This window comes from Phaethon aethereus, assembly GCF_964289735.1.
Source record: "Phaethon aethereus genome assembly, chromosome: 10".
NCBI lineage: Eukaryota > Metazoa > Chordata > Aves > Phaethontiformes > Phaethontidae > Phaethon > Phaethon aethereus.
Window position 1 is genome coordinate 6,065,680 of NC_138586.1, and position 25,208 is coordinate 6,090,887.

Below are 25,208 nucleotides of genomic sequence, written 5' to 3' on the forward strand. Positions count from 1 at the left end.
ACTGCCTTTCCTTCTCTAATGAGTTCTAACCTCTGTTCTTTTGCCTGAAAAATTCTTCCTGCAGCTGAGTCAAGAAACAGTTGGTTTGCAGAGACACTTCTGAGACACTTCTGGTTTATTTTCCAAAACACCGAGACCTGCAGTATTTTTTTCACTTTTGTCATGCTACTAATTGATGTTTTACCAGAAATAGAGCCCAGCAGTGTTACCGCGCTGATGCGCAACAGTAATGGGAAATTACTGGCGAATACAAAAGTCCTGCTAATGAGAATTCCTCATGCTCTCTATTTCTAGAAGTTTTAAGGCATTGATACTTGATATCAATATAATTTTCAGGTAATAAAGTCCATTTATACTCCTTGATTTGTGAAGATTTTCTAGGAGACTTTAAGTAATCCAGTATTTGTTTGTTAGAAATGGACCAAAAATGTAAATTAAAATAATGGGAAAATCCCAGGCTCATATTAGCCTTCCTAAATAAATACGGACTCCAGAAGGAATTTTAGCTGAGATTAGCACTGTTTCACAAGAGATTGCATTAAATAGAATTCAAGAAACATAAAACGTTTACTTCTGTAAAAGCAATGGTATTTTAAAGAGAGAGCTGCTGGTGATGCTTCTATTGGTCCTTTTTCCTCTGGTGTTTAAAACCTGGGTCGTTACGTTTCTGTAAAGTTTCCTAGAATGCAGTCCATTGCTAGTGTTCACAAAATATAGTCACTCAGGTCTTAAGAGTACAAGTTTTGACTGTTAGTGTAAAAAGAGAAAAAGAAGTGCTGCACAGCCATCACAAGAAATCCTTGTTGTCCTTGTAGCTTATATGCAGAATAGAATTGTTTTTTTCCTGCATAGTTAGACCACACAACATTAAATGTAAATGTTACTTGTGTTTTAAAAACAGTTGAATTGCCATCGTATTTAATTTTTAACCATGGCTAGATTTGGAAATGCTGAAGGAGAAATAAGGTTTTGTTAGCATTAGGAAATGATTAGAATTCTCCTTTTACCAAATCTCTTTTTGTTAAAACAATCCACAAATTACAAGTTAGAAGCTGTTACTCTGTGTGTGTATAATTGTAAGGGATTCAAGGGAATTGAGCATATGTGATACGGAGAACATAAAGGGAAAACTTAATGGGATCCATATGAACACATTGGACTGAGTGTTTAATACGTCATTTGTTTGACATCATTACATTATTACAATGTAAATCCAGCTGTATTTTATGCTCATTGACGCCAAAGTACGTGCCATAAGATCTCTGTTAATTTTTCTTTGGAAGTGAAGCGCTGAGTTTTCGGAATAGCCTAAATAGTGGTATGTAGGATTCATTCTGCTCTTCGAGTGGCAGTACGGTATGAAATTATATACTTGGCTATTTGAGGGGGTACCTGTACTGATAAATAAAGTGCCCGGAGCCCCTTGATGATCCCCTTAACTGGTTCCTCCCTCCTTCCCTCAGTCTGCTCTGGGCCATCCCAACCTGCTCACAGGGGTGAGCTGGAAGCACCGTGGCCATCAGCCGGTGGGCAGTGGCGTTGGTCTCTGGAGGTCTCTGAATTTCTTTTACTTCATATCTAAACTTTGAGTCCATATGACTGTTAGTTTATAAGCTTTCATTACATTATAAACTTTATTTTGCATAAAACTGTATGGTTTTTAGAATTCTTTAGAGATGTTTGATATTGTATATTCTGGAAGATTTTCTGTGTAGTAAGGCTGAGAAAAAAAGTTACATACAGCAAAACAATAATCTAAAGGTAAATTGCTATTAAATGTACTGGTTAGATGCTTTACATCCTAGTGGTCTGACAAAGTTCTGGAAGCAAAGGGTTTTGCAAGTAAGGTAGGCCAACGAAATTGAGCTACATCAGGAGGAGCAAGTTTATTGAAACACAACGAAAATTTATACTTCAGTAGAGCAATTTCATACACAATTACTTTTTTCATATTCACCTTCTCTCAACATATGTGACAGCAAAAATAAAAGGAATTCGGAGATAGACAACAGATAATTAGGGGCTTATGAAGGTCATTGGTGCATACATAGAAAAAGAATAATTTGAAATTTAGAACGGAAGGAAAAGGTATGGAGACCTACGCAACGTCAGTAAGTGTATTAACATGTAACGGAACCAGCACTCTGCAATGGTAGCACCTGCATATAAGTCTTGATTTGTCTTTTTAGACCCAGAGCATAAATCTCATTGTAAAATTGAGAATTTTTATTCTATGCTTTTTAGCTCTAGTCTTAAGCATTCAGCGTCTCTGTCTTCCCGGCACTGAATCTTTTTCCAGTTCTTCAGTGCCCATTATGCTCGTTCATCTCTGCTTGAGAAAAAATACAGATTGGCTTGTAATTGAGCAGTGGTATACCTTACATATATATATAAAAAAATATATATTTTATATATATAAGGTATAACTTCAAAATAAACTAAACTCTCTGAACATATGTTGTTATTTCATTCATTAAATAATGAATTGCAAGCTAATTCATACTCAGCTGAGACATGTCTAGTTAAAAAAAAATCCAAACCTACCAATAAATAATGACTTTAGGAACTGAAAAAATTAAAATATCTCAAAAGCACTACAGGTTAGATGGAAACCTTTTAAGGTTCATTACTTTTTAATATATTCTGTCTGATATACTTCACTTAGTAACGATACAGGCTATTGTAGCCCTGTCAGTAAATGATAAAACAGTTCAATTACCCCTTCTTTCTGTGTGGATCCAAAAAGTATAGTAAATTATGCTTCAAAACTGCTGGGAAAATACTTCAGCAAAGGCCTGGCTTATTTTCAAAACTAATTTTTCATCGGGTGATAACTAGTTGCTAAAGCTACTTACTTCGTTTTTGTCAGTCTATAAAGCAGTTTGGCTACATGTTTATGATTACAAAGGCATTTTAGTCTGACTCTTAAGTCAGGCTTATGTTTCTGTTACTGCCGCTGGTGTCCGTCGTGCCTTTTGAGCAGAAGGGCGGCACTCGACCCAACACCGCAGAGTAAGGGAAGCATCTGAGTTAATTAACTTTCCACTTTTTGAAAAGCAGAAGCCTAGTGCAAGAGCAAGAGCTGAATTATTGTATCTCCCGAAGGAGAAAGCGGTGGTAGCAGAGCTCAGCAGCTGGAGAGGAGCTGCTGAGGTCTGCGCTCCAAACCTGGAGGGTACCAAGCTCCATCGCACAACTGCCACGGGGCAGCGGGTGTGCAGTATTGACCAAGGGCCGTCCAAAAGAGTCAGTCGGAACCGAAGAAGAAACATTCAGGACAGAAGCAGAACTCCTCCCTTCAAACTTCAAAAAAGGGAGGACAAGTAGAAATCCTTCAAACTAGCAGGATTACAAGTTTTTCTTGTTTGTAGCTAGCGTCAATACAGCGGTTTCTCTTTTGGACTGAGTGCATGGAGCCTGGGAAGTGTCTCAAATGAAAAAAGCAATTAACGTTGTTATTGAAGAATCCACTAAAGAAGCAGAAGGTTGTATAGCTCTTTTCAGCAAATGTCACAGTTCTAGATGTGCTCTGCTGAAATGAGAGAACTATTTAAAAATAATGAATTTTCAGGGGGGAGAATTCAGACATTTTCTAAACAGCCTCTTCTGTAAAAAAAAAAAAAAAAAAGGCTAAATGCAAGTTCAGATCAGAAGGCCAATAGTGAGGGCCATGAGCATCTCTCCTGGCTCGGACGCTCTTCAGATGAAAATCTGATTTGAAACAGATTATTGTAAATGTAAAGTTTAAGCTCAAATCATGTTTTATAGTTACATTTTAGATGAATGGAAACTTCCACCATGTCAATGAACACATTGAAAACAAATAACACTGTATTCGCGTATCATACGTAGACTTTTTGATGTAAAAAAAAAAATGTTTAAATCTGAACATTATTAGAAACCACTGAAAATGAAAACGGGAGTTGTTATGGATAGCGTTATGCTGAACAATAGCAACAGGATAGGTAAGCTAATTTCTGTATCACTCCCGTACAATTTGAAAACATGTTGGCTTTAGACAAATTTTCTTGTGTAATATCACTTTTTAGGTATTTAAATGATTTTGTAGTAAGTTATTTTACAGAGTCTACTGTTTATTCAGAGTCCTGGAGAATCGTAAACATGCATATTTAGGTATAATGCTGCTTTATATCCCAAGCAACATTTTTTGTGGTATAAAAATAAAGTTAATGAGATGTAGACTTAGTTTCAAGCAAAATAAAAGTATCTGCCAAATTAAAAAGTGTCTAAAACCTAATTGGAAACTCAGACTGATTCTCAGCATAACGAATTTGCATTACTGCACTGAAGTGAAGTTCTGGATGCAGAAGACTTGCCTTTAAATCACCAAAATACTTCAGAATCTGATGTGAGATGTTCTGTGATGGCAGTAGCTGGACGAAGGGCTGAGCAGTGTGATAATTAAAAAGGAATCCCCCAGGAAATCGTATGCATTAATGTATGGAGATGAATTGCACTGGGAGATATGAGGTGCTCTACCAGCCAGAAATACTTCACGGTTCACAAAGCAGAACCAGCTTCCATATTGCGTGGAACAAACTAAAGTGTTTGTCAGATAATTGTGTGCCGTCGCCCGGGTAGGGACAGTGCGGGTAGAAGGGGAAGAAAGGAACTAGAAAATGCTTTGCCATATAGCTGATACATATTTTTTTTTTCCCCATTTACCCAGAGAAGCAGTGACCTTGGCTGCTCGGCATTTACCGCATAGCTTTTGATGTACCTTGTAGAGTCTCACTGCGTGGCCTGGCGAAGAGCAGCGATTTTCTAACAGGGCAGTGGCACAACCCTTAAAATGACTTGTCATGCAAATTATAGGCTGTATAATAATCCTGCAGATTTTCTGTAGAGTGGATTTAAGATTGATACCGCTAAGTAAGGGGATGTTATTGATCAATACTTGAGGATGCTGGACATCAAATATTATGGCCAAAATTCGGGTAGCTTTCAATTCTAAAATAGCAGGATGCAGGATTTACTGAGATTAATTATTATATGAAAGTGCCTTAGCAGATTATTTCAGAGCTCTGGACTGTGGATTCCAGTGACTTAATTTACTGAGGTCTCCAGCTTTCTAATATGCTTAGAAATGCTCTTCTGGTATATGCAAACTAATATTACAGCATAAACCTTAATGCAACAGTAAGAATACTGCCTTGATAAAAGATCAATGAAATTAAAAGGATTAAGCCTGGGTCAAATCCGTGACAGCTTTGCTTACCGCAGCATAGAAGAGCTTATGTGGAGCACTAAACAACCTTGTTTCTCCAGTTGGGGTAAATTGTGACTGTCACAGAGGAAAAAAGTGTTGGGTTTTTTTTTCCACCAGCCATACCAAGAAGGGAAGGGGCACACTTTCATCTTTCACCTTGAAAACACTTCATGGCATAATTTAAAGAAACCGTGTGTTGTAAATGGGTAACAACAACGGTTCCTTTCAGGGAATTTTTGCAGGTTCATCAGAGCTCCGCTGCAGCTGGTTTTGTGCAAATTTAACTGGACATCTGCTAAGGTAAAAGGGAGAGTGAGGGTGAGTATAGAAATGGGACAAAGCCACATTAGACACTGAGGTAAATTAACTGGAAGAGTTTCAGGTTAATAGCTTCACAGTTCACCCAATCTGGTAGCAATTCTTATCAGCATCTTGTCAGCAAAGTATTTGTTATTGTTCTTTTAAAAAGGAATTTCTTGCCTCGATTCTCCATAGCTGTGTTTCTTGCTGTACTAAGAGGCTTTGGAGACTCTTGCGGGAAATAGAGAAAACAAGATTTTACCGTCCTCTCAAAGTATCGTTACACCATATTTGTATCTTCGTTGTCTTTTGCAGAAGGATTCAAGCTCAGCGGCACAGGCTGAGCCACCTGGAAGCCACGTAGCGGTGCTAGCACAGGGCAGGACCCGTGCAGTTACCGTGTCCCTCGCGGGGGCTCGAGGGCAGCGCTGAGGGTCGCGTGGGGCAGCGGCAGCACAGGTAGCAGGGCCTCGGTACCCGCCACGCACGTCTTTTACTCCGTCTCCTTCGTAGCCTGGTCTGGTGGCTGTGAGTTCTTTGCCAGCTCATCTGCCTTTGGCTGCTATAAAACCTTTTCTCTGGGTGTCTGGATCATTAGTGCTTCAGGTAGTCTTTAAGAGTGCCTTTTCGCAGGTCTCATTTAACAAATGCGGTAACAGACTTGCAGAAATGTGTTAACCTTGTTTTATGAAAGGTGTTTGTTGGGTGGAAGGAATTATTCAGTTATTTTCTCTCTTGATTTGAAGTTCAAGACTCGTTCTTATAGTATGTCTATTTCTTTCACAGTTGTTTTAAAATGAGATTTATACCTCATGAAAACAATTGCTATCTGTGCTGCAATTCAATGTCAACTTGATTTATTTGTTCTTTACTCTCATCCCCAAAAAATCCTATGGCAAATTAAGTGAATGGTATATCTTCTTTTTTTTATTTTTCTTTGTTGTTTTTTGAACTACTGAACTACAGAGCTGTAAGGTGTGTGTCTGTGTCTAATATTCATTTCAGTAGATATCTTGAATTGTTTCTTACCGTGCAACATTTTACAGGCAACTGGGTTAACAACATGATAAAGCACAGTGCTTTAATCCCAATAAATACTATATCATGCTCATGCTCTTTTCTTGATCTTTTTAAAATAGAATCATAGAATTCTATTTGGGTTGGGTTGGAAGGGACCTTTAAAGGTCATTTAGTCCAATCCCCCTGCAACGAGCAGGGACATCGTCAACTAGACCAGGTTGCTCAGAGCCCCGTCCAACCTGACCTGGAATGTTTCCAGGGATGGGGCATCTACCACCTCCCTGGGCAACCTGGACCAGTTTCACCACCCTCATTGTGTAAAATTTCTTCTTTATATCTAGTCTAAATAATGACACTCCGGGTTTCTTTGCCTTTTCTTCGTTGTTTCAGATATGCCAGGTAGCCCACACAACCAGTTCACCTTCAGACCTCTCCCACCGCCGCCTCCACCACCGCATGCCTGCACCTGCGCCAGGAAACCCCCTCCAACAGCTGACTCTCTCCAGAGAAGATCAATGACCACCCGCAGCCAGCCCAGTCCTGCTGCCCCGACTCCCCCCACCAGTACACAAGATTCGGTGCATCTCCATAACAGCTGGGTCTTGAACAGCAACATACCACTGGAAACCAGGTACAGAGCAACCTGTGGTACACAACATGTCTCAAATGTCAGAAAAAAAAAAAAAAAACAACAACAAAACCCCCAAAAATGGGGAGGAGGCCTGACGTTGACATGAGATGGGGATGGGGAATTAGAAGTTTGTCATTCAGGACATACCAGTGCATTTTGATTTGAGGCCATGTCATGTAGCCATGTGAGGCCTTACTGGCTTGATTCATCTAGATCCTTAATGCTCACAAAAGCACGTGTTTTGGAAAGTTTTAGAAGGCATTGATTTCCTTAAGGTGTGTAGATTACAGAGTTGTGTGTAGTCAGGATTTGTGCTTGTGTATTTGTCTCACCATCCCACTTTCTCCCAGGGCCTTTTTGTAATCGGAAAATAGAAGTTCCGTTTAACTGGTGTACTCTGGCACTTCCGGAGTCAGTGAGTGTTCAGGCTTTAGCATTCGTGTGGATAAGAAAAAATAGGAGATAATTCTAAAATAATGTTTTCCTCAATGTGTATTTAAACACTTTATTGCAAATATACACAAATGATATAATTTGATAATAATTTGGTAAAGGAGAGAAAGGATACATGTCCAAGACACGTATTGAACGTGGAGATCCTTGACCCCAGGAGCTGGGGGAGGAAGGGTTCAACTTCAGGATCATTCACAATTTACACAAATAATCTACTCTGGAAAATAATTGACAGCAGATGCATTGGGTATCCAGCGCACCTGTGATTCAGTAGTCCAAGTTCTGCCTGCAGAGGTATGCGCACAGCTTCCTCTGACTTCTTGGCTATAATAACTTTTTTGTTCCTGATAAGCATTAGCGAATTTGATGGCTTTCAACTACAGCTGTGTTTGCTGACTTGATGCTTAAAACAAGCCCTTGATTTTCTACCACCTTCTTCCTCTTCATTGTGAACAGAGCACCAAGAAGTTTTGAGTAGCGTTTCCTTTGGGTTTTGGCATTCTAAAACACAGAAACGTATAAAGTGCATGACTCTCTGTGAAAGTTGTGTTTGGTGAAACACAGACCAATGTCTGACAGCCGACTAATCTGATCCAGAGAATATTAGGCAAAATGCATAGAAATGCTTTCTATTTAATACATATACGCCCAAGGGCCAGTTATCACAGTTAATCACTGAAACCTAAGTTTTGTTCTTTTATAAGAAGGTTGTTTTTATTTTATTACATAACTTAATTTTAGTATACATCTTTGAACACTTAACACTCAGAAGTGTCAAATTAAGTTTTTCTTCTCGGAAAAGCTATTAAATTAACATTGAAGAATAAGCTGATTCATTCTGAAATAAAACTTTATTTGTCTTAAGCACAAATCACAAAAAGAATTGAGGATGGAACTTTAGTCCAAAAGTGAACACAATCGAAATTTTAGTTCAGGGAGTCCTTCTGGAAATAGAAGCTTCTGTTTACATAATCTTTATAAAGAAAAATCTCTTTAGATATATATTCTTATATATTCTATACTTTTTGCTTTGTGTTGCATATAAGGCTGATCCCGTTACGTACCTTTTGTTTCTCTTCAGTTAACACTTAGGTAGATCTTGTTTAGTAGCCTTTCTGCATCGCTACTCACTATTTTCTCTTCAGACCTCCTTGGGGAAAATGCTTTCCAATTTCGAGTCTCCTTTGAGTTGAGTTCCATTTTTCTGGTGTGTTTTTTTTTTTATTATTATTATTATTATTTTTGCAAATTTGAAACTTCTCATAAAGGACAGTATCTAGTATAATACCTAGATATATAGTCATATCTATAATTATATAATTGGATACTGACAGAAGGGCTGCCCTGTGGATTAGGAATTCAGGCTGGAAAATGCTGTGGGCTGCACATCAGTCTGGGAATTTTCCACATTCCTGCCCTTCGGTGGTTGGTTCAGCTGATTTCATGCACCCGCTGGTAGCTAGCTGCAGCCGCTCACGAAGCTCGCTGAAAGGCTGTACAATCTGAAAGTGGAATCTGCGAGACCGTTTGCCCAGATGTATCCGCAGTTTATGTGCGGACAAGTGATGCAGCAGGGGAACGTTGTAATAAAAAACGTTTGTGATCAGCACTTCCCAGAAGTCTATAGTACACAACACAGCCTTAGAGAAAAAGATGGGCTTGCAGCCTGTTTTTTCTTCCTTTAGCAGGTAATGACACAGTGAGCAGCTAGAATTGAACAAATACTTCAGTCTAATGTCTGAATTCTCTTGCTTTCCTTCTCCACTAGTGTTCAGCTGCTCATTAAAAATAATCCTACAAAATAAAGGGAAACATGTCCATGGCAGCTGTATTTTTGTGCTAAATCTTTAATAGTACAAAATCTGCCTAATATGTACATACCTAATAGGTACGTACCTAATATGTCTAAGCAGGTGTTCTTTTTTAACTTGGAACATTTGCAATCAAAAAGAAGGCTTGGACAGTAATGTATTCCCTACTGTAATAACTAGGCAAAAATCAGGATGCACATGTTCAGCTTTTCTCTCCAACTGCTCTTAATCCGTAAACAGCACATGTGTTTGCATGGTTTATCTACAGCCACATAGTATTAGAGAATTTTCAGACAGGAAAAGATTTCCTAGAACTAATCGTGTGTCTGTAAATCCTGTTCACCCTGGACAGTCAGAAATGAAGCAAGTTTATGAGTCTGCTCATAATGATAATGTGTTATATTTAAGTAGAAGAAAATTCTGTACTTCTGAAAATCTTTAACATGCTGATTAGACATGTACTCTTATGTAATTAGAATTTGAAAACCTAGATTAGAATGGAAGGGACTGCAGTAAAGATGTATTCTGAGGTCTGTGTTCTGAAAGGTGGGGTTTTTTTAGAGTAAAACTTTGCTGTATTTTTATAGAAGAAGTGCTTCATCTAGAGGTGTATGCATGGACTAATCCACAAAACAGTTTTCTCAGGACCCAGCTTACTAGCCCAACTGTTTAACGAGGCACTGACTTGGAAAGGTGAAATTACTCGTTCAAGTTCACACAAGCTTTTGGCAACGCCAAAAATAGCGTAGATGTATGTCATTGCCAAGGCCACTTCTCTAACCCTGGCAGTTATTCTGATTATATGCAACTCAAGTGAGAGTAAGGATTAGGAACACCTTTAAAACTTCAGAGGACGTGTCATGGAATAGCTGTTGATCAGCGAATTGGAGAAAAGCCGCACCTGTAGGAGGTGCAGCTCGCGCTGCCAACCGACGGCGCGGCAGCCGTCAGCGCTGCGCGTGCCTGCACGTGCCAGCGCAGCCGCTGCTGTATGCGCGCGCACACGCAGTTCCGAAAACAACTCGCTGTTAAAATGACTTATGAACACGCGGTAATTCCATTGTCACACAGCATCATCTGTAAGTGTGGCCAGAAGAGGACTGCAAGGACCTCTGGCACCACATAAAAACACAGGAAACATTGATTCTCTTTTTTAGGATAATGGTTATTGGGCTCTTACGTAAATTGATTTTTTTCTTCTCCCCCAGAATGTGCAACCTATTGCCTATTCCCTTCTTTTCCACTAAAATAATTGTTTTTTCGGGTTTCATAGATACTTTGCTCTGATGTTTCAAATCTCATGATTTACAATGTAATACATTGTCATTACCTCTGACAGCCCCATCTGAACATAGCTTACTTCTTTTTATGGAGTATGTATTAAACCTTGACAATTCAAAGGATTGTTTTTCATTTTCTCCGTGCCCTGTTAGTTGCCTCAGTATTTGTTCCCATGATCTTGCTTGTTTTGTTTTGTTTTCCTGGTGTTTGCTATTTATTTTCCCACTTCAGTCAAATTCATGAATAAGAAGAAAAACCGAGATGTTAAATAGGGATTTTTACCTGACATTATTTCTGATCCTCTCTATAGTCTGTTACAGTTCCCCCATGGATAAAACATTGGACGTGCAAATTTTGAGTAAAGTTTTGCATTTAGACTACTCAGCTATTAGAATTTTTAAGTTTTCTGCCTAAATATCAAAACTTAGCTAATTTTGAATTTGTTTCAAAGTGTTTATTTTCAGTCCTGTTTTGTGCTCCAGTGTTTTACGTATCTGCTTGTTCCTTCCTTCTTAAAATCAAATTTCTTTCGAGTTCCTCTAACCCATTTAGCAGTGTTGGCAGTAAGGTTAATGCTGTGCTGAATGGACTGAAATCTCCCTTCACTGCACTGGCAATGAGCCAAGTACTGGGGAGAAAGACAGCTTAATTTAAGCAATCTTATCACCATGGTAATAGCTCCTCTAAGGGGACAGTGAGGTACCAGACCATGAACCTGAGATTCAATTATCATTAATTTATATAAAACTTTGAAGTACTAGAATAATAAGAGAAGTATTTGGGGTTCAAGGCAGTTACGATTTTTAGTTACGATTCAGCAATATTTCAGAGCCCTGAAGTTTGATTATGGCTCTAAACACTTAGAAAACTTTGAGAGTTTTGCAGTGCAAGAAGTTTATTCAGCTCATCGTATAGATGGAGTCATTCCTTTCTGTATTATATAGTTATTTAAGGTGCATATTTAAGACTACCTGGATTTCTGTTTTCCTAAAAATACCATCTTGTTTATAATTCTGTTTAGTGTAGGGGAGATCTCGACAACTATCACTTATCAACAGATGTATTCTGTAGTGTGGTTTTCCCTTGTTCTTTTTTAATCAAGCTCATGATTATTTGTGCTTTTCAAAAAGTACGTCGATAGCCTTTCAAATGACAGAAAGCTGTACCTACTTATTTTCTGTTTAAGCTGGAGTAGTGCTAATAAGCGGAAGTAATTACAGAAAAATGCATATATAAATGCACACTCACAGGGTTCAGTGTGAGCTCTTGGAAGACTTATTCTTTCTCCTTGGTCTCTTCATTTGAGCATCTTGTGACTCTTGGCCCCAGTGCAGAGATACAGAAGGCACTTGCGTGCTGCCTTCTTTCCCAGGTTTCAAGGTTTCCATAGCAAACAGAAGAAGGGCTTTTACAGCTCCCAAGGCACAGAGGTGTTAATGATCATAAACCACCAAGCAGGGAGACAATTACTATTTGAGCAATGCAATTCATTAGGAACTTGTTTGCGAATGGAGCCTGCTCCCGAGTTAAATGACCGGACTTGTGGTTATTCCAAGAATAAATGCAGGAGAGGGCTTCCTTTATGATCTTTCCTTCAAATCATGTTGGTCAGTATTTGCCATTATGACATTGCGCTTGTATTTTGTCGTTTCTATCTAATTAACCAATAAATCTAACCTATAGAGAGACTGACCATATTAAAAACAGATACATGGCAAGGGTGTTCAATTCAATCCAAGTCCCATGTGTTTTCACTGCACAGAAGAAGAGAGCTAAAAATATTTAAGACCTCTGAATTGTAAAAGATAAATTGAAAACTGTAAATATGACCATGAACTCAAAATAAAAGCTGTAAATATGACCCTAAATTTAATAATGCGAGAATGAAAGCATCTTTTACGGAAATAAAAATATAAACATCTGTCAGCTACAATGAAGTACAATATTCATGTCGGCAGCAATGGCACTTGAGGGTCCTTCCTTTAGATAGTTTGAGATCCAGTGACTACGGACGATGAGGTGATTTAAATTGTTCATATACACCACTGTAGTTTTTCCTTGGGAGAAGCTCTGGTGTAGGCTTCCCTGGAACAGTGCGATAGTATTTGCATGTGTAAGGGGGTTTTTATGTAGGCTTCATGTAGTAACTTGAACAATCTCGCTGCAGATCCTCTTCACTCACAATTTTGGATAATGGAATAGTACATAAAGTTGTAACTAAAAGTTAAGCTATGTCGTTATTCTACGGCCACCAATAAGCAAGCAGCCTGTTAGCTTTCTATGAAACACAGTATTTTCATTTACAAAACCAGAATCCAACTGAATATAAATTTTGAAAGAGAAAGATAATTACAGGTTAATACAGAAACTGTGAGAAAGGGTCAGAGACAAGCAAAAATTTCTATCGTTTCTTTTCAAAGAAAATCATATATGTATGTGTGTACACATATCATATGTGTAAAGTTGTTGCCCAGAAAAATGTTACCTATCCCCTGGATAGCTACTTCTAGGAAATCTGTTTCGGAAGACCAGGTAGTATTTACATAGTTAATGTCATACACCTCTTGTCAAGTAAAATGTGTGTTATTTGTCACATATGCATGTGAGTGTAGATATTTGGAAGTAAACTCAAATGCTAGTCATAAGAGTCAGTTAGAATATGCATGAATACCCACAGGAGGAAATTCATGGCAGAGAGAACTGTGGGGCAACTACTTCTACTTCAGTTACCTCATTCCTTTCTTTAAGTCATGCTCCTAACCACAGGATATAAGCAACAAAATTACAATATTGGTATTTTTATGCTTCTTGATTCATGGTTTCAAAGCACTCTGCAAATATTGCATACTACTCCTTATATAACTTCTGTAAATATTATTGTTCTCATTTTCCACATCAAAAAATTCAAAATTTATTGGAAAAAAATTAGAATAAACCACGAGCTTATTCCTTCCTTACCCCATGAATCTCCGTGTGCATTGATCGGTTTTACTCAGCTGTTACTTGAGTTGTAGTGCTAAAGGAAAGTTCTAAGCCACAGAAAAGCACTTTTGAAAACTACTGGATTAGCCTAGCAATGTCATCATGTATATCATAATAAAGCCCATACTGTTCTATACAAGGGTAATTTCTGTCCACAGTGTGGTAGTTTTTTGGTTTTGTTTTTGTTTTTTTTCCAATAAGTAGCCAATGAAACCAGTAGGCAATTGTATTTCGGACAACTGTTCCATGTTAGAAGCTGTTCTTGATTGATTTTGGCACTGTCCTGTATTTATATAATTATTGTCCCAGATTTCTGCCAGAGACTTGAAAGTTTAGTCGCCTGGTTAACAAGCTTAGCTTGCCTACAGCAACAACAGACAAGTAAGTCAGCATCATGTCACTTGTTCTGTACTGAAGCGAAAAGTAAGGATACAGATTCTTGTTACGTACTTTCACGGGGCTAAGTTTTCAAACCCTAGGTAAGGAAAACATGAGTGAATAAAGGGAAGCAATTCTATGTGAATGATTCAAAAGGCAAGTCCAGCTCAAAGAGGAAATTTTCACAAAGCAGTGCTATTCCCAAAGACAAATCTTTAGCAGGTTCAAATGTATTTCAATTATACATGTAGAAATAGAATGATAAAATAAATTAGATAAATAGTTTTCATGGCCATTTCCCTCTTCTTTTACCCATGGGCATTCTTGTTCCTACAGTTCTTGTACACAAAAAGGTAAAAGAAGGCAGATAAAATTATAGGTCAGCTTCTATCTATAATTACAAGTCATGTCTTATATTCACACACAGTTTACCCGGGTTGGTTTTCAAGGTGAGGGTATAGTGCATACATCTTTGTTGTCAAGCAGTTGTCTTGTTTTTATACTACATACTTACCTTAGAATATCTGTCTTGTTTTTATACTCTACGGTTTGCTGAGTACCACATGCGAGATTTAGAAACAGAGGTCCATATTCTGATTATTACCTAAGTTTAGAAGTCTCCTTTTTTTTTTTCCCCTTTCCCACTTTGGGTACCAAATAAGATGGATAGAAAATTGGGAAAGAACAAATTTCAGCTTCTTCCCACTGTCACAGGAAATATTAAGTGACTTAAAAGGGTTAGGTAACAACGGGCTTATGGTTAACATTTGCGAAGTAGATGGGTAGCCGTATCAGTTCCAGATCCCTTTTGGGTACTCTCTTTATGTATTTTCTGGTTACGGCAAAAAAATCAGAATCCTTCTTACGTTTCAGCTGCTATGCCTCTTAAAAATTCCCTTTGCACTTCTGTTGACATCTAAAAGAATTATTTCAATTGCCTATTTAAACATTGGTATAGATATACAGTTAGATATATTACATGCAGTTATAGAATTTAGTTGAAAAGGAATTGGAAAATTTAAGCGATCAAACTGAAGACTTTTAGTTTTCCTATCGCATAGCTCTGCAGCAATTCGTAACACTTCAGGTAACTATTTCTTGAATCTGAGACACATACAAGTACAAATGTGTTCCTACTTGGCTTATCCAGGAGAAATGCGGACTAATATTTTGGCCAAGGTATTGCAAGATTTGTGTTTCTGCTAACTCACCCGGTGGTTCACTGTCAAATCTCCTCTTGTTCTTCATTTTTCCCTCTTGCGAGCCTGTAGTGTTTAATGGAAATGGAAGGAAAGCATTTTATAGGTACAGATGAAGGTGGACTCCTAAGCCTACAGACGCTAGGCACAGGGTAACTGCACAAAACAAATGTACAGAAGTGATATCAAGCCCTTGACAAAGTTGAGGGACGTTACTACAGTACTGGGATATAAAAATATTTTCTCAGAATTTAATTAAGGAATTCTGTGTAGGGTTAATCTGGTTTCTGTAATAGTATTACGTTACTACCACGTGAATTCAGCTGGGAGGTTGTTCCACGTGTAGCTTTTATAAGGCTAAAATTACCATTCTGGATAAGAAGCCAAAGTACATAACAAAATGTCCTGATAGAGAAGGGTGTAAAGAAAGAAATGAACTCCTGTTCTCTGACCGACTCCTAGCTGAGATTTCATCATTTTTGTATGAACTGCACTCTTGCAATTATACGCCGTTCCTCTTGAGGCTGAACAAGAAGAGCGCTTGTATGAGCCACACAAAACTGCCGCTTTAGAGGAAGGGAGCTATTCTGTGATCAGCAGGACTAAGAGGTCTAATTTCGTGCCTTCTGTCACCTGGGCTCCCCAATAACTCCCTTCCCTCAGTCCTTATCTCTTTACTGGGCACGTCAGCGTGGCAGGTTTAGACCTAGCTACTGGTGAGCCGGTACGCATTCTGCTTCATTAGCCACCGTGTGCAGCGCTTCATGGGTGGCTAGAGGGGCTTAGAGAGGGCAAGGAGCCAAGGTCAGTAGTGGGAGCTCACTAGGGCTTTTGCTGGTTTTGTTGGGTTTTTGGAGGGGGTTGGGTGATTTGGTCCCACCCCACGCACACCCACCCTCCAGTTTTTATGAGTCTGGAAGGATCTTTTTCTTCCAGTTAGCTTCGCTTGAGAGGTTTCAAAGGTCAAAAGTTTTCCATTTGTAGAGACGAACATCTAGATAGGCAAACGCATGTTGTGGTTACCTTGAAGAGGGAATGTTTTCCAACCGCCTCTTTTATGTGTGTCATGGTTTAGCCCCAGCTGGCAACTGAGCCCCACACAGCCACTAGCCCACTCCCCCTTGCTGGGATGGGGAGGGAATCGGAAAAGTGAGTAAACTGGTGTGTTGAGATAAAGACAGTTTAACAGGTAAAGCAAAGCAAAACAAGGAATTCATTCACCACTCCCCATGGGCAGGCAGGTCTTCAACCACCTCCAGGAAAGCAGGGCTGCATCACGCGTAACGGTGACTTGGGAAGACAAACGCCGCCACTCTGAACATCCCCGGCTTTATATGCTGAGCGTGACGTCATAGGGTCTGGCATATCCCTTTGGTCCGTTGGGGCCAGCTGTCCCGGCTGTGTCCCCTCCCGACTCCTTGTGCCCCCCCAGCCTGCTCGCTGCTGGGGTGGGGTGAGGAGCAGAAAAGGCCTTGACTCTGTGTAAGCACTGCTCAGCAGTAACTAAAACATCCCTGCGTTATCGACACAATAGTGTTCTCAGCACAAATCCAAGGCATTGCCCCATACTAGCTACTGTGAAGAAAATTAACTCTACCCCAGCCAAAACCAGCACAATATGTGAAATTATTACTGAGCCTTTAAATTTATTTATGTATTGAAATTATCAGTGTAATAATATTGTGACTTTTATTTCACAAACAAATGTCTTCCAGATTATGTCCTGTATTTATCTTTTTATAAAGAGAATATTATCATCATTTTTATGGATGTTTTTGACTTTTTGGTGAACATTTAGAATTTCTCCACTTGGAACAAGTGGTCTTATCAATCATCCTTATAAATTCTCTGATTTTTCTTGTGTTCCCAGTTTACAAAAAAAAAAGCCTTCACTTTTCTGTTAGAGCGAATATTAAAGCACACACCAGGCTGCAGTGAGATCTAAACTTTTGAACTGCAATTTTTATTATTTTGCTCTTTAGAGAGAACGCCTGATTTTATAGAATTGATAGCAACAGTTTAGCGTGTCCTAATGTCCTTTGGGAGCAGTGGTGTGCTCAGACAGATGAGTCGTCGTCTGAGTTTATGAGAACATAGCGGCAGTCTAGCCTCGGAAATTTGTCTTTGTGCCACCAGTGTTTTTCAAATTCTATAGAAATGTCTTTAGGTACTCGATATACTCTCCCAAAAATAGAAGGCATAAACAAGTGTGATTTTTAACATCTTATTAACATTATTTCACTGGTAGCTCAGTCTCAGTGTAGCATTTCCTCAGAATCGCAGTTTTATTACAAGTTAGAGCTATGTAAATTCTCCCCTGTGTGAATGGAGTCATCTATCTAAAAGGGTGTGAGCTGGATCCAGCATCTGTGTACTCGTCTGCTAATAAAGAAATCCCTCTGCACAATAGCATTTTACCATCAGGCTGTGAAGCTACATTCATAAATCCCTGTGCAAGAGAATGAAATTATTCCTGGCTATTGATTGCAAGGCTGTTAGAGCCTTAATAATAACTTCCAGTTCATCATTTCCTTCCCTTTACCTCTGGTATCTTTGAGCTGTGCGCCATAAAGGACAATCAATACTGCCAATATCAGACCGTTTTGCTGTAATTTCCAAAAAATTTAAATGAGAAATTATCAAATAAGTAGCTTTTTGTCATTATGTCTTGCAAATGTAAAGCAAGTAAAAAACTATTGACTGTTTTATATATGTATATTATTTATGTGTATATATGTGTACGTGTTTATATATATAATATAGAATATACATATATATTATGTGTACATATGCATACATACTTTATATATGTATATGTTTATATATAGTTTCTTATTTTATATGGTGGTTCTGCTTCCTTGAAGATCAGTAGGAATTTTGTCGTGACGTTCTTTCCTGCCAAAAGTCTAAGTGACTATGTATCTTCTTAACTGCTGACTGAAACGTAAGGCTTCACGTACTTGCAAAAGCCTTCATGTGTGACAACGAAGCATTGAAGCCAAAATACCGACTGTATTCTCATGGCCTGATACGAAGGAAGCAGATTTGTATAGTCCTGTAGGCAGTTACATTACTTCATTTGAATTTATTATTTTACTATATTTGAATTTAGGTTTTTTGAACTAAAATAGTTACAGGTAAAAAATAATACAACCATCAACCAGAAAAAGGAGGGGCGACAAAGGGAAATGATTAGGCTGTAGCTTCAATTGTGCATTACCGTGTTCAGAGCATTGCCACATATATAATGTATATATCTATAACTGTGAAAGTCAGTGGGAAAGAAAACTGGAATGTGTTGTCTAATATAATGCCAGGATGCTGTACTCAGTCAGATTCAGTTGTCCTTTTTTTGTCTGCATGCTGTTTACTTGGGTAGTAAGTGTGAAGCAGGAATGAGTATAGTACTCATCATAAGCAACACAAAATTTTCATTCTTGTGGTCAAAAAGTCAGGAGTCAAAAGACTCCTGATACGTAGGCACAGTCGTCTGTAATGCGAGCTAACCGGTATTCTCACTTACCTTCTTTTTTAGCTAACTGCCTGAATAAAAGGCCCTTTAAAAGATAAAACTGCTCTGTAATACCTTTTTATTTTCTATTATCTGGCATTTTGAGAACTGTAACCTTTCTTTTAAAATCTTATAATGGAAATACATAATATCATACTCATTACACCATTTTAGCAATTACCTTTTCAGGAACATGTATTTACAATATCCTTAAAGTCAAATGTCACAGTATAATCATGTTTCATACTTTTCGGTGTTTGATCCTGTGTACATCCTGCCTGAATCCATCAAAGAAATTCTACCAGCATGGGTTCATTGATCCATGCACGTATTCAAAAGCCTGTGCCTTGCTGAAGGTGTGAAGGTGCATTTGTCATTGGGAAGCTTCTGGCCCATGCCAGCGTTGGCCACTTAACCGCAGCTGTGACGCGCGGCTGTGGCTGTTGGCTTGCGGGCGTCGCAGGGCCACGTGACTCTAGATCCCCCTTCGATTTTGGCAGAAACGACTGAGGGCAACTTGCACCCCCAGCTCAAGTGGCATGGTCGTGCTTGCCTGGGTCCGCAGAGCACTTGCACAGCTCTCAGCTGGTGGAAGAACAGAGAAACGGGTTGTATAGGAACCAGTGGCAGCAGCAGTCACGGATGGGAGCCACCAGGAGCCTGTGTGGACGGGGCACAGTTCAGAGCACCTGAACTGCAAGTGGGTCGTTGCTTCGCATCACTGTCTGGCTCCCAAAGCAAAGAGCTGGCAAGGTCAGGAGAGTCGAATGCTGTTTTGTAAGAGATGCCTTCCTGAGTCAGGGTACTCAACAGGAAGGCTACGGAGATTTAGGCTAAAACAACAGTCTAGGGTAGCCCTGTGGCCAAGGCAGTCCTTGTTCTTGCAGTCTGTGTAGTATCAGTGCCCCTGGACTTGCTTTCTTAGCTCAGACCTCGAGGCTTGAGACAGAGGAACACCAAGATGCTCTAAACTTCTTCGGGTGCATGCTATGGCGGGAGGTCTAGATGTGCGTCTGTCCGAAAAGAGTGCACTGGTGAAGCTTGCTCACTTAAATAAAACAAAGGAAAGAACGTCCAAAGACAGTTGTTGTTTCCAAAAGAATATGTGGTTGGTATGGTCAGCCTTGAATGTGTCCTTTTCTGCCACATTTCTGAGCATATAGCACAGTATGTTAATGTTTAAAATTAAATACCCTTTCCCAAATTCTTTTGGAGAGCGCTTGCCAGTCCTGAAAACCACCCATCTTCCTATAGACAGCCACTCTATATTTCTGCACCAGAGCCCGTTCTGCAAGGCATATTTCCATACCTTATTTTTTGTGCTAATGTAGGTCTTTGCTATTTTTTCTTGAAGGCAATCAGTCCTCCAGAATATGCTGAAATAGGTCTCCTAATGAATTCTTTCTTAGTATATTTGAGAATCACCACAGTAGGCAAAAGCATTTGAAGAAAAACTGCTCTCAAAAATAGCTCAATTAAGAACACTAAAGAAATTATACTCACCTATACAGTAACTACAGTCCTTCGGAATGGATTGTCCTTGTACATTTTCCACTAAGTAGTCACCTTTCTGTCTTTTTTCTTTTTTTCTTTCTTCTTTTTTTCTTTTTTTTTTTTTTTTGTTAGTTCCTATATTCTGGAGAGAAACCATAGCAAAAATAAATATTCAGAGCGATAGTGGCTTCTGCACTTTTTTGGTACTTGGTGAGATAAACCCAGTTGTGTGTTGGTGGATGGAGTGGGTATTGCTGGCAACAGAATTCATTTACATTATTGTTTCACTAAAAAATTGCTGGAAATCTTACGGTGTGGTTGCAAAACTTCCAGTACGGAGGGTATTCAAATATACATCTTTCTGTCTTTGATATTTTCCGTGGATTTATGCGGTATTTATCATACAGTGCTTATATAGTTCCTGTCACTTCTTAAATCACAAAGTGGTTTTTACAGCATGGTTCTCTGTCTTCTTTTCGTAGGCATTTCCTATTTAAACATGGATCCGGGTCTTCAGCTATCTTCAGCGCAGCCAGTCAGAACTATCCTTTAACATCCAATACTGTTTACTCTCCACCTCCTAGGCCTCTTCCTAGAAGTACCTTTTCCAGACCTGCCTTCACTTTTAACAAACCTTACAGGTGTTGCAACTGGAAGTGCACTGCTTTGAGCGCTACGGCTATCACAGTTACCCTGGCGCTGCTGCTAGCCTACGTTATCGGTAAGCTTCTCTTTCTCTTCTGCGCTGAATTATTCTTTACCTTTTCTGCTCTGTTGTCTTGCTCGCTTTTACGCTAATACAACTCATGTTTTACTAATAACGTTTGCCGTTGGGTGCTTTGTAAATTCTGGCGAACAAAACGCTGGGTTGGCCAGAGGTTGAATACGACATGGAATTCTCATTAACTTTCTACTCTGTTAACCTTGATACTGCCTAATAGAGAGAGAAATACTATTCAAGATGACATGTTTATACTAGCAGAGGACTCCTACTGATTTTAATTGCTGTGATATTTTTCTTAAATTAAACATTTGATTTTTGTATTAAGCCTTACAACATTGTTGTTCTTAAAGGATTATTCGGAAAAGACTGATAACGCTTAATTGTATTTTGCCTTGCTACCTTTATTTAATTTCTTCAGTCTGATCGCAATTTAAATCTTTCATTTTCTCCTCTTAATTCTTACATCATTGACTAGAATGACAGCTAGCTCTAAAAATATGTAGTATTTTACACCGTGTTTTCTAAGACCTATTTTGCTGTTCCTTTTATTGAATTTATGTTTCAGGAAAATGTTACATAGGTTGAAGTGCAGTTACTTAATTTCAAACTCATCTTTGTAAGTACCTAACTTTGCAATTTTCTTATCATAATAGGTTGTCAGGTTTTATCGGAGTAGCTAGAAACACCTCTTTTTTGGAAGATAGATATATTGGAGGTAGGCTTGAAGTCAATGTGATTACAATCGTACATGGGAGAGCAAGTCTTTGTCACTTTCTATATGACATTTTGGCTGAACGTTAATTATCCCATTGGTTTTTCAATTTGAATTGAAAATATTACAAAATATTCATTAGGTGGAATCTTAGAATGTGACTGCGGCTTCTGTAAACATAGGGAAATCAAATCAATTTTTGCTTGTGTGATGCGCTTTCTCATGGTGCACGCACTCTTGATTTGTTGATTTAGTTGCCAGTTCACAGGTGGGCAGGAGCCAAAGTATCCCCAGCATCTTGTAGCTTGAATGGGAATAACCCTGGGTTTGCCCGAAAGAGTGGTTTGTACTTGGTAAAACTTGTACAGAGATACAAGTACAGATATCTCCAAACCAATAAGTGGCCACTGATTTTCTATATTCTCTGAATCAGTGTCTTTATAGTGAAAATAATTACAATTTCAGTCATTTTTCTTTTCCACTGTTGGTTTTTTTTTGGCCCATAGTGACAAGATTCTGGTTACTGTCAGTGAGATGCTCATCAGGAGGAATTTTTTCTAAAATCCTCATCTAATGCATATGGGAAAGCAGATTTGATCATTTCTGTTGTATGATTAGTTGAAAGCACCTGAGGATCTAGTAAGCTGCATTAATTGCAGATTTACATAACAGCTGGTGAGCATATGCCCTCATTTAGGACTGGCTGTATAATTTTTGCAGCCTCATCTGTTTGCTACATACATATCCCACCCACACCATTTAGATTTTATCTGGGTGAAGTACTGCCTGTTTCATCCCTGCTTAGATTTCAGTCTGCCACTGAAAATTTGTTAACTTCTAGAGATATACTGCAGCATGTCATCAGCCTGAGAAAGCTGTAAGTGCTCCGTGTCACTGTGGATTAAAAAGCTCTATATGGATTTCCTGTAGACGTGTCTGTGTTTGTCTTAACCTGGTAACATAAAGATGTAACAGGTTTTCTTTAGTTGGGCAGAACTAGGTAAAATGAAGGTGTCTTTGTATTTTGTAAGTTAATAGTATTTCTAGTTGTGTTTTCTATAGCAAAATACAAATCTCTGAATGAGGAATTCCAATTCAGAAAATTTTCCAAGATGCCATTATTTGCCCTTGTTTGCCCCAGAAATTTTTCAGCTGTATAAGCTTTCCTACAGATTCAGGTAGTATTAGTTAGGTTATTCCAAATTAATATTCATGCTGCCCATTTCTGATTGGTTAAATATTTAAGCAAGTTCATGGTCTGTTCTTACGAGTCAGGTACCTTACTTCTTTCCCTTTTGCTAGGTATGAATAATAGCATATAAACCATTTTCAAAGTTCACTTGATCTGTAGGGTTTCATATTTGCATATCGTTTCACATCAAAAATTTCAATGTACATGTTTTAAATAAGCAGTTGAATACACAAAATCAGACTGTGTGTAACACTCTGAAGTTAAAATTCACTCTCCCAAGTATTTTCTCTGTGCCCACCATCATTCAGGTCCCTCAGTCCTCGCTCCAGGCAGGTTTTTTTCAAATCAGAGGGAGCTAAGTCTAAGCAGGGACTACAGACTTGGGCCCAAACTGCAAAACAAAACTCATTTTAATTTCAGGATCAAATCTAACCTGGGATCAGCTGGTTGTTACTGGAACAACAAGGGAGACCTTGTAAAGGCAAAATTATTTTCAGCGTTGTATTTTATGGCCTAGTGTGCATGAACTGCGATTTCAAGCTAAATGAACGTAGATCAAAATTTAACTTTAATCTTTTTCTTCCCTTTATCTAATAACTTAGATGTGCTTTCTCAAATGTCTCGTGCTGCCATTAGATGCATGAGCTACGTTTTAGCTAGAGCCAAACCTCAGCCTCGAGTCAGAACATTCCCAAAGTCTTGGAAGCCCAAAGCTTGTTCTAAATCAAAAATTTGCAAGTGGCTCTCACGTTTGTAATGAACTGAGACCTGTGCCAGGGTGCTCTAAGCTGTGATTTCTTTGCAGTCAAAAGGTAAAGTAGCAAAATGGTTTTGTAAACATTCTTTTATTTTATTTTTCAGTCTTTCTCTATTATCAGTGAGACTCAACAGAGAAGCTTTTACTTGAGAACACATACTTCTTCTGTATTTTCTCTCCTTTGAACTACTAGTCAGTTAAAAAATTTTTTTTTTTCTACATGTTTCCACTTCTGGCCTATAATCACCATGTTTATTATTTGGTCCTTTCTGAAATAAATTTGACTACTATATGGACAGTGAGGAAATTATAGAACCCTGTAAATGGTTCTGAAACAGCTGATTTGTTGAAAATATTTAGTCATAATATTTAGTTTATCAAGTAAAACACATATTTTCACTTCAACTGGAGTAATTTCTGTGAATAGGTTCTAACATCATAGTAGTTACTCCAAGAAAACCATGTTTCATAAAGTGGGTGTTCGGTCTCCGCACTGAATGAGTTGAATTATTTACTATGGAAGAAAGAGAGATATAACTTCTATTTTTCTTCTGTACTTTCATATATGTTGAGAAGCGTAACGCATTCGTGGCGATCTGGGGCACGACTGCTCGAATTTGCGCACAAAGAGGGCAGTGAGGCGGGTGGGCGATGGGGACGCGCGGCAGGGAGGCCATGTCGGTGCGTGTCATCGGCGCGTCGGGCGCTGCAGCAGCCTCACCAGCGGTTCCCGAGAGCCAGCCAGGGCTGTGGGGAGCGAGCGGAGCGTTTGGTCGAGGCCGGGTGAAATTGCCGGTGGAGTGAAGGGCTGACTGGGGGAAAGGAGTGACCTGCCCAACAGGTCAGCAACATGGAACGGGCAAAACCTGCCCTCCAGCACTGGCTGTGTCTGAAGGGCGCACGAGCGGTGTGTGTTTTACAGATTTATGCAAATGAATGCTCAAATTGAGGGGAAAAAAAAATCTTGAGGGAAAATACTTGAAATCCAGTTATCTTAAAGTTTTTTATGTTTGATTGTAAAACAAAAATGGATAAATCCCTGGCTGTGCATCGATGTATAGTTCTCTTGCATGAGGCGTTTGAAAGGACTGAGCTGGACCCATTGTCATGGCTGAGATATTTACAGAGGTGGCACCTTGCAAGAGGACGGTGTGGAAAAGAAAACTCAAATTTCTCTCATACTTTTTAAGTAGTTTATCTTATGTGGTAAGAAAGATGAGGACCAGCAGACACTGTGTACACACTGATGTCCAAGGGCTATAACACAGATGGCAAATTATCGCATGAAAGACAAGAATGTGTCTGTTTGACTCAATGCAGTCAATAGTTGTGTCCCTCTGTTCACCTGTTGGTCTGCGTTGCTCTAAAGGGTATAAAATAGGCTACCGTTGTGGAACGGTGTAGTAAATATTCTCTTTTTTTAACCTCATTGTAATAAAAACTTAAGAAGCCATCAGCAATTAAAGAAGAAATTTGACCAAAAATTCTAAGAGTAAACAATGCAAATAGATATGCAGATAGAATAAGAAATGT

At 38.9% G+C, this 25,208-nt stretch overlaps 1 protein-coding gene across 2 annotated transcripts in view; it reads left to right on the top strand.

The window, feature by feature from the left end:
- Positions 1–25,208, top strand: part of TENM1 (teneurin transmembrane protein 1) — a gene marked incomplete at both ends in the record, with an annotated part of 257,520 nt that overhangs the window by 88,167 nt on the left and 144,145 nt on the right. For both annotated transcript variants that reach the window (XM_082004271.1, XM_082004272.1), the window contains 2 exons: positions 6,941–7,181; positions 20,773–21,011. In XM_082004271.1, coding sequence (XP_081860397.1) covers positions 6,941–7,181; positions 20,773–21,011 — 480 coding nt within the window. The remainder of the gene's footprint in view (positions 1–6,940; positions 7,182–20,772; positions 21,012–25,208) is intronic.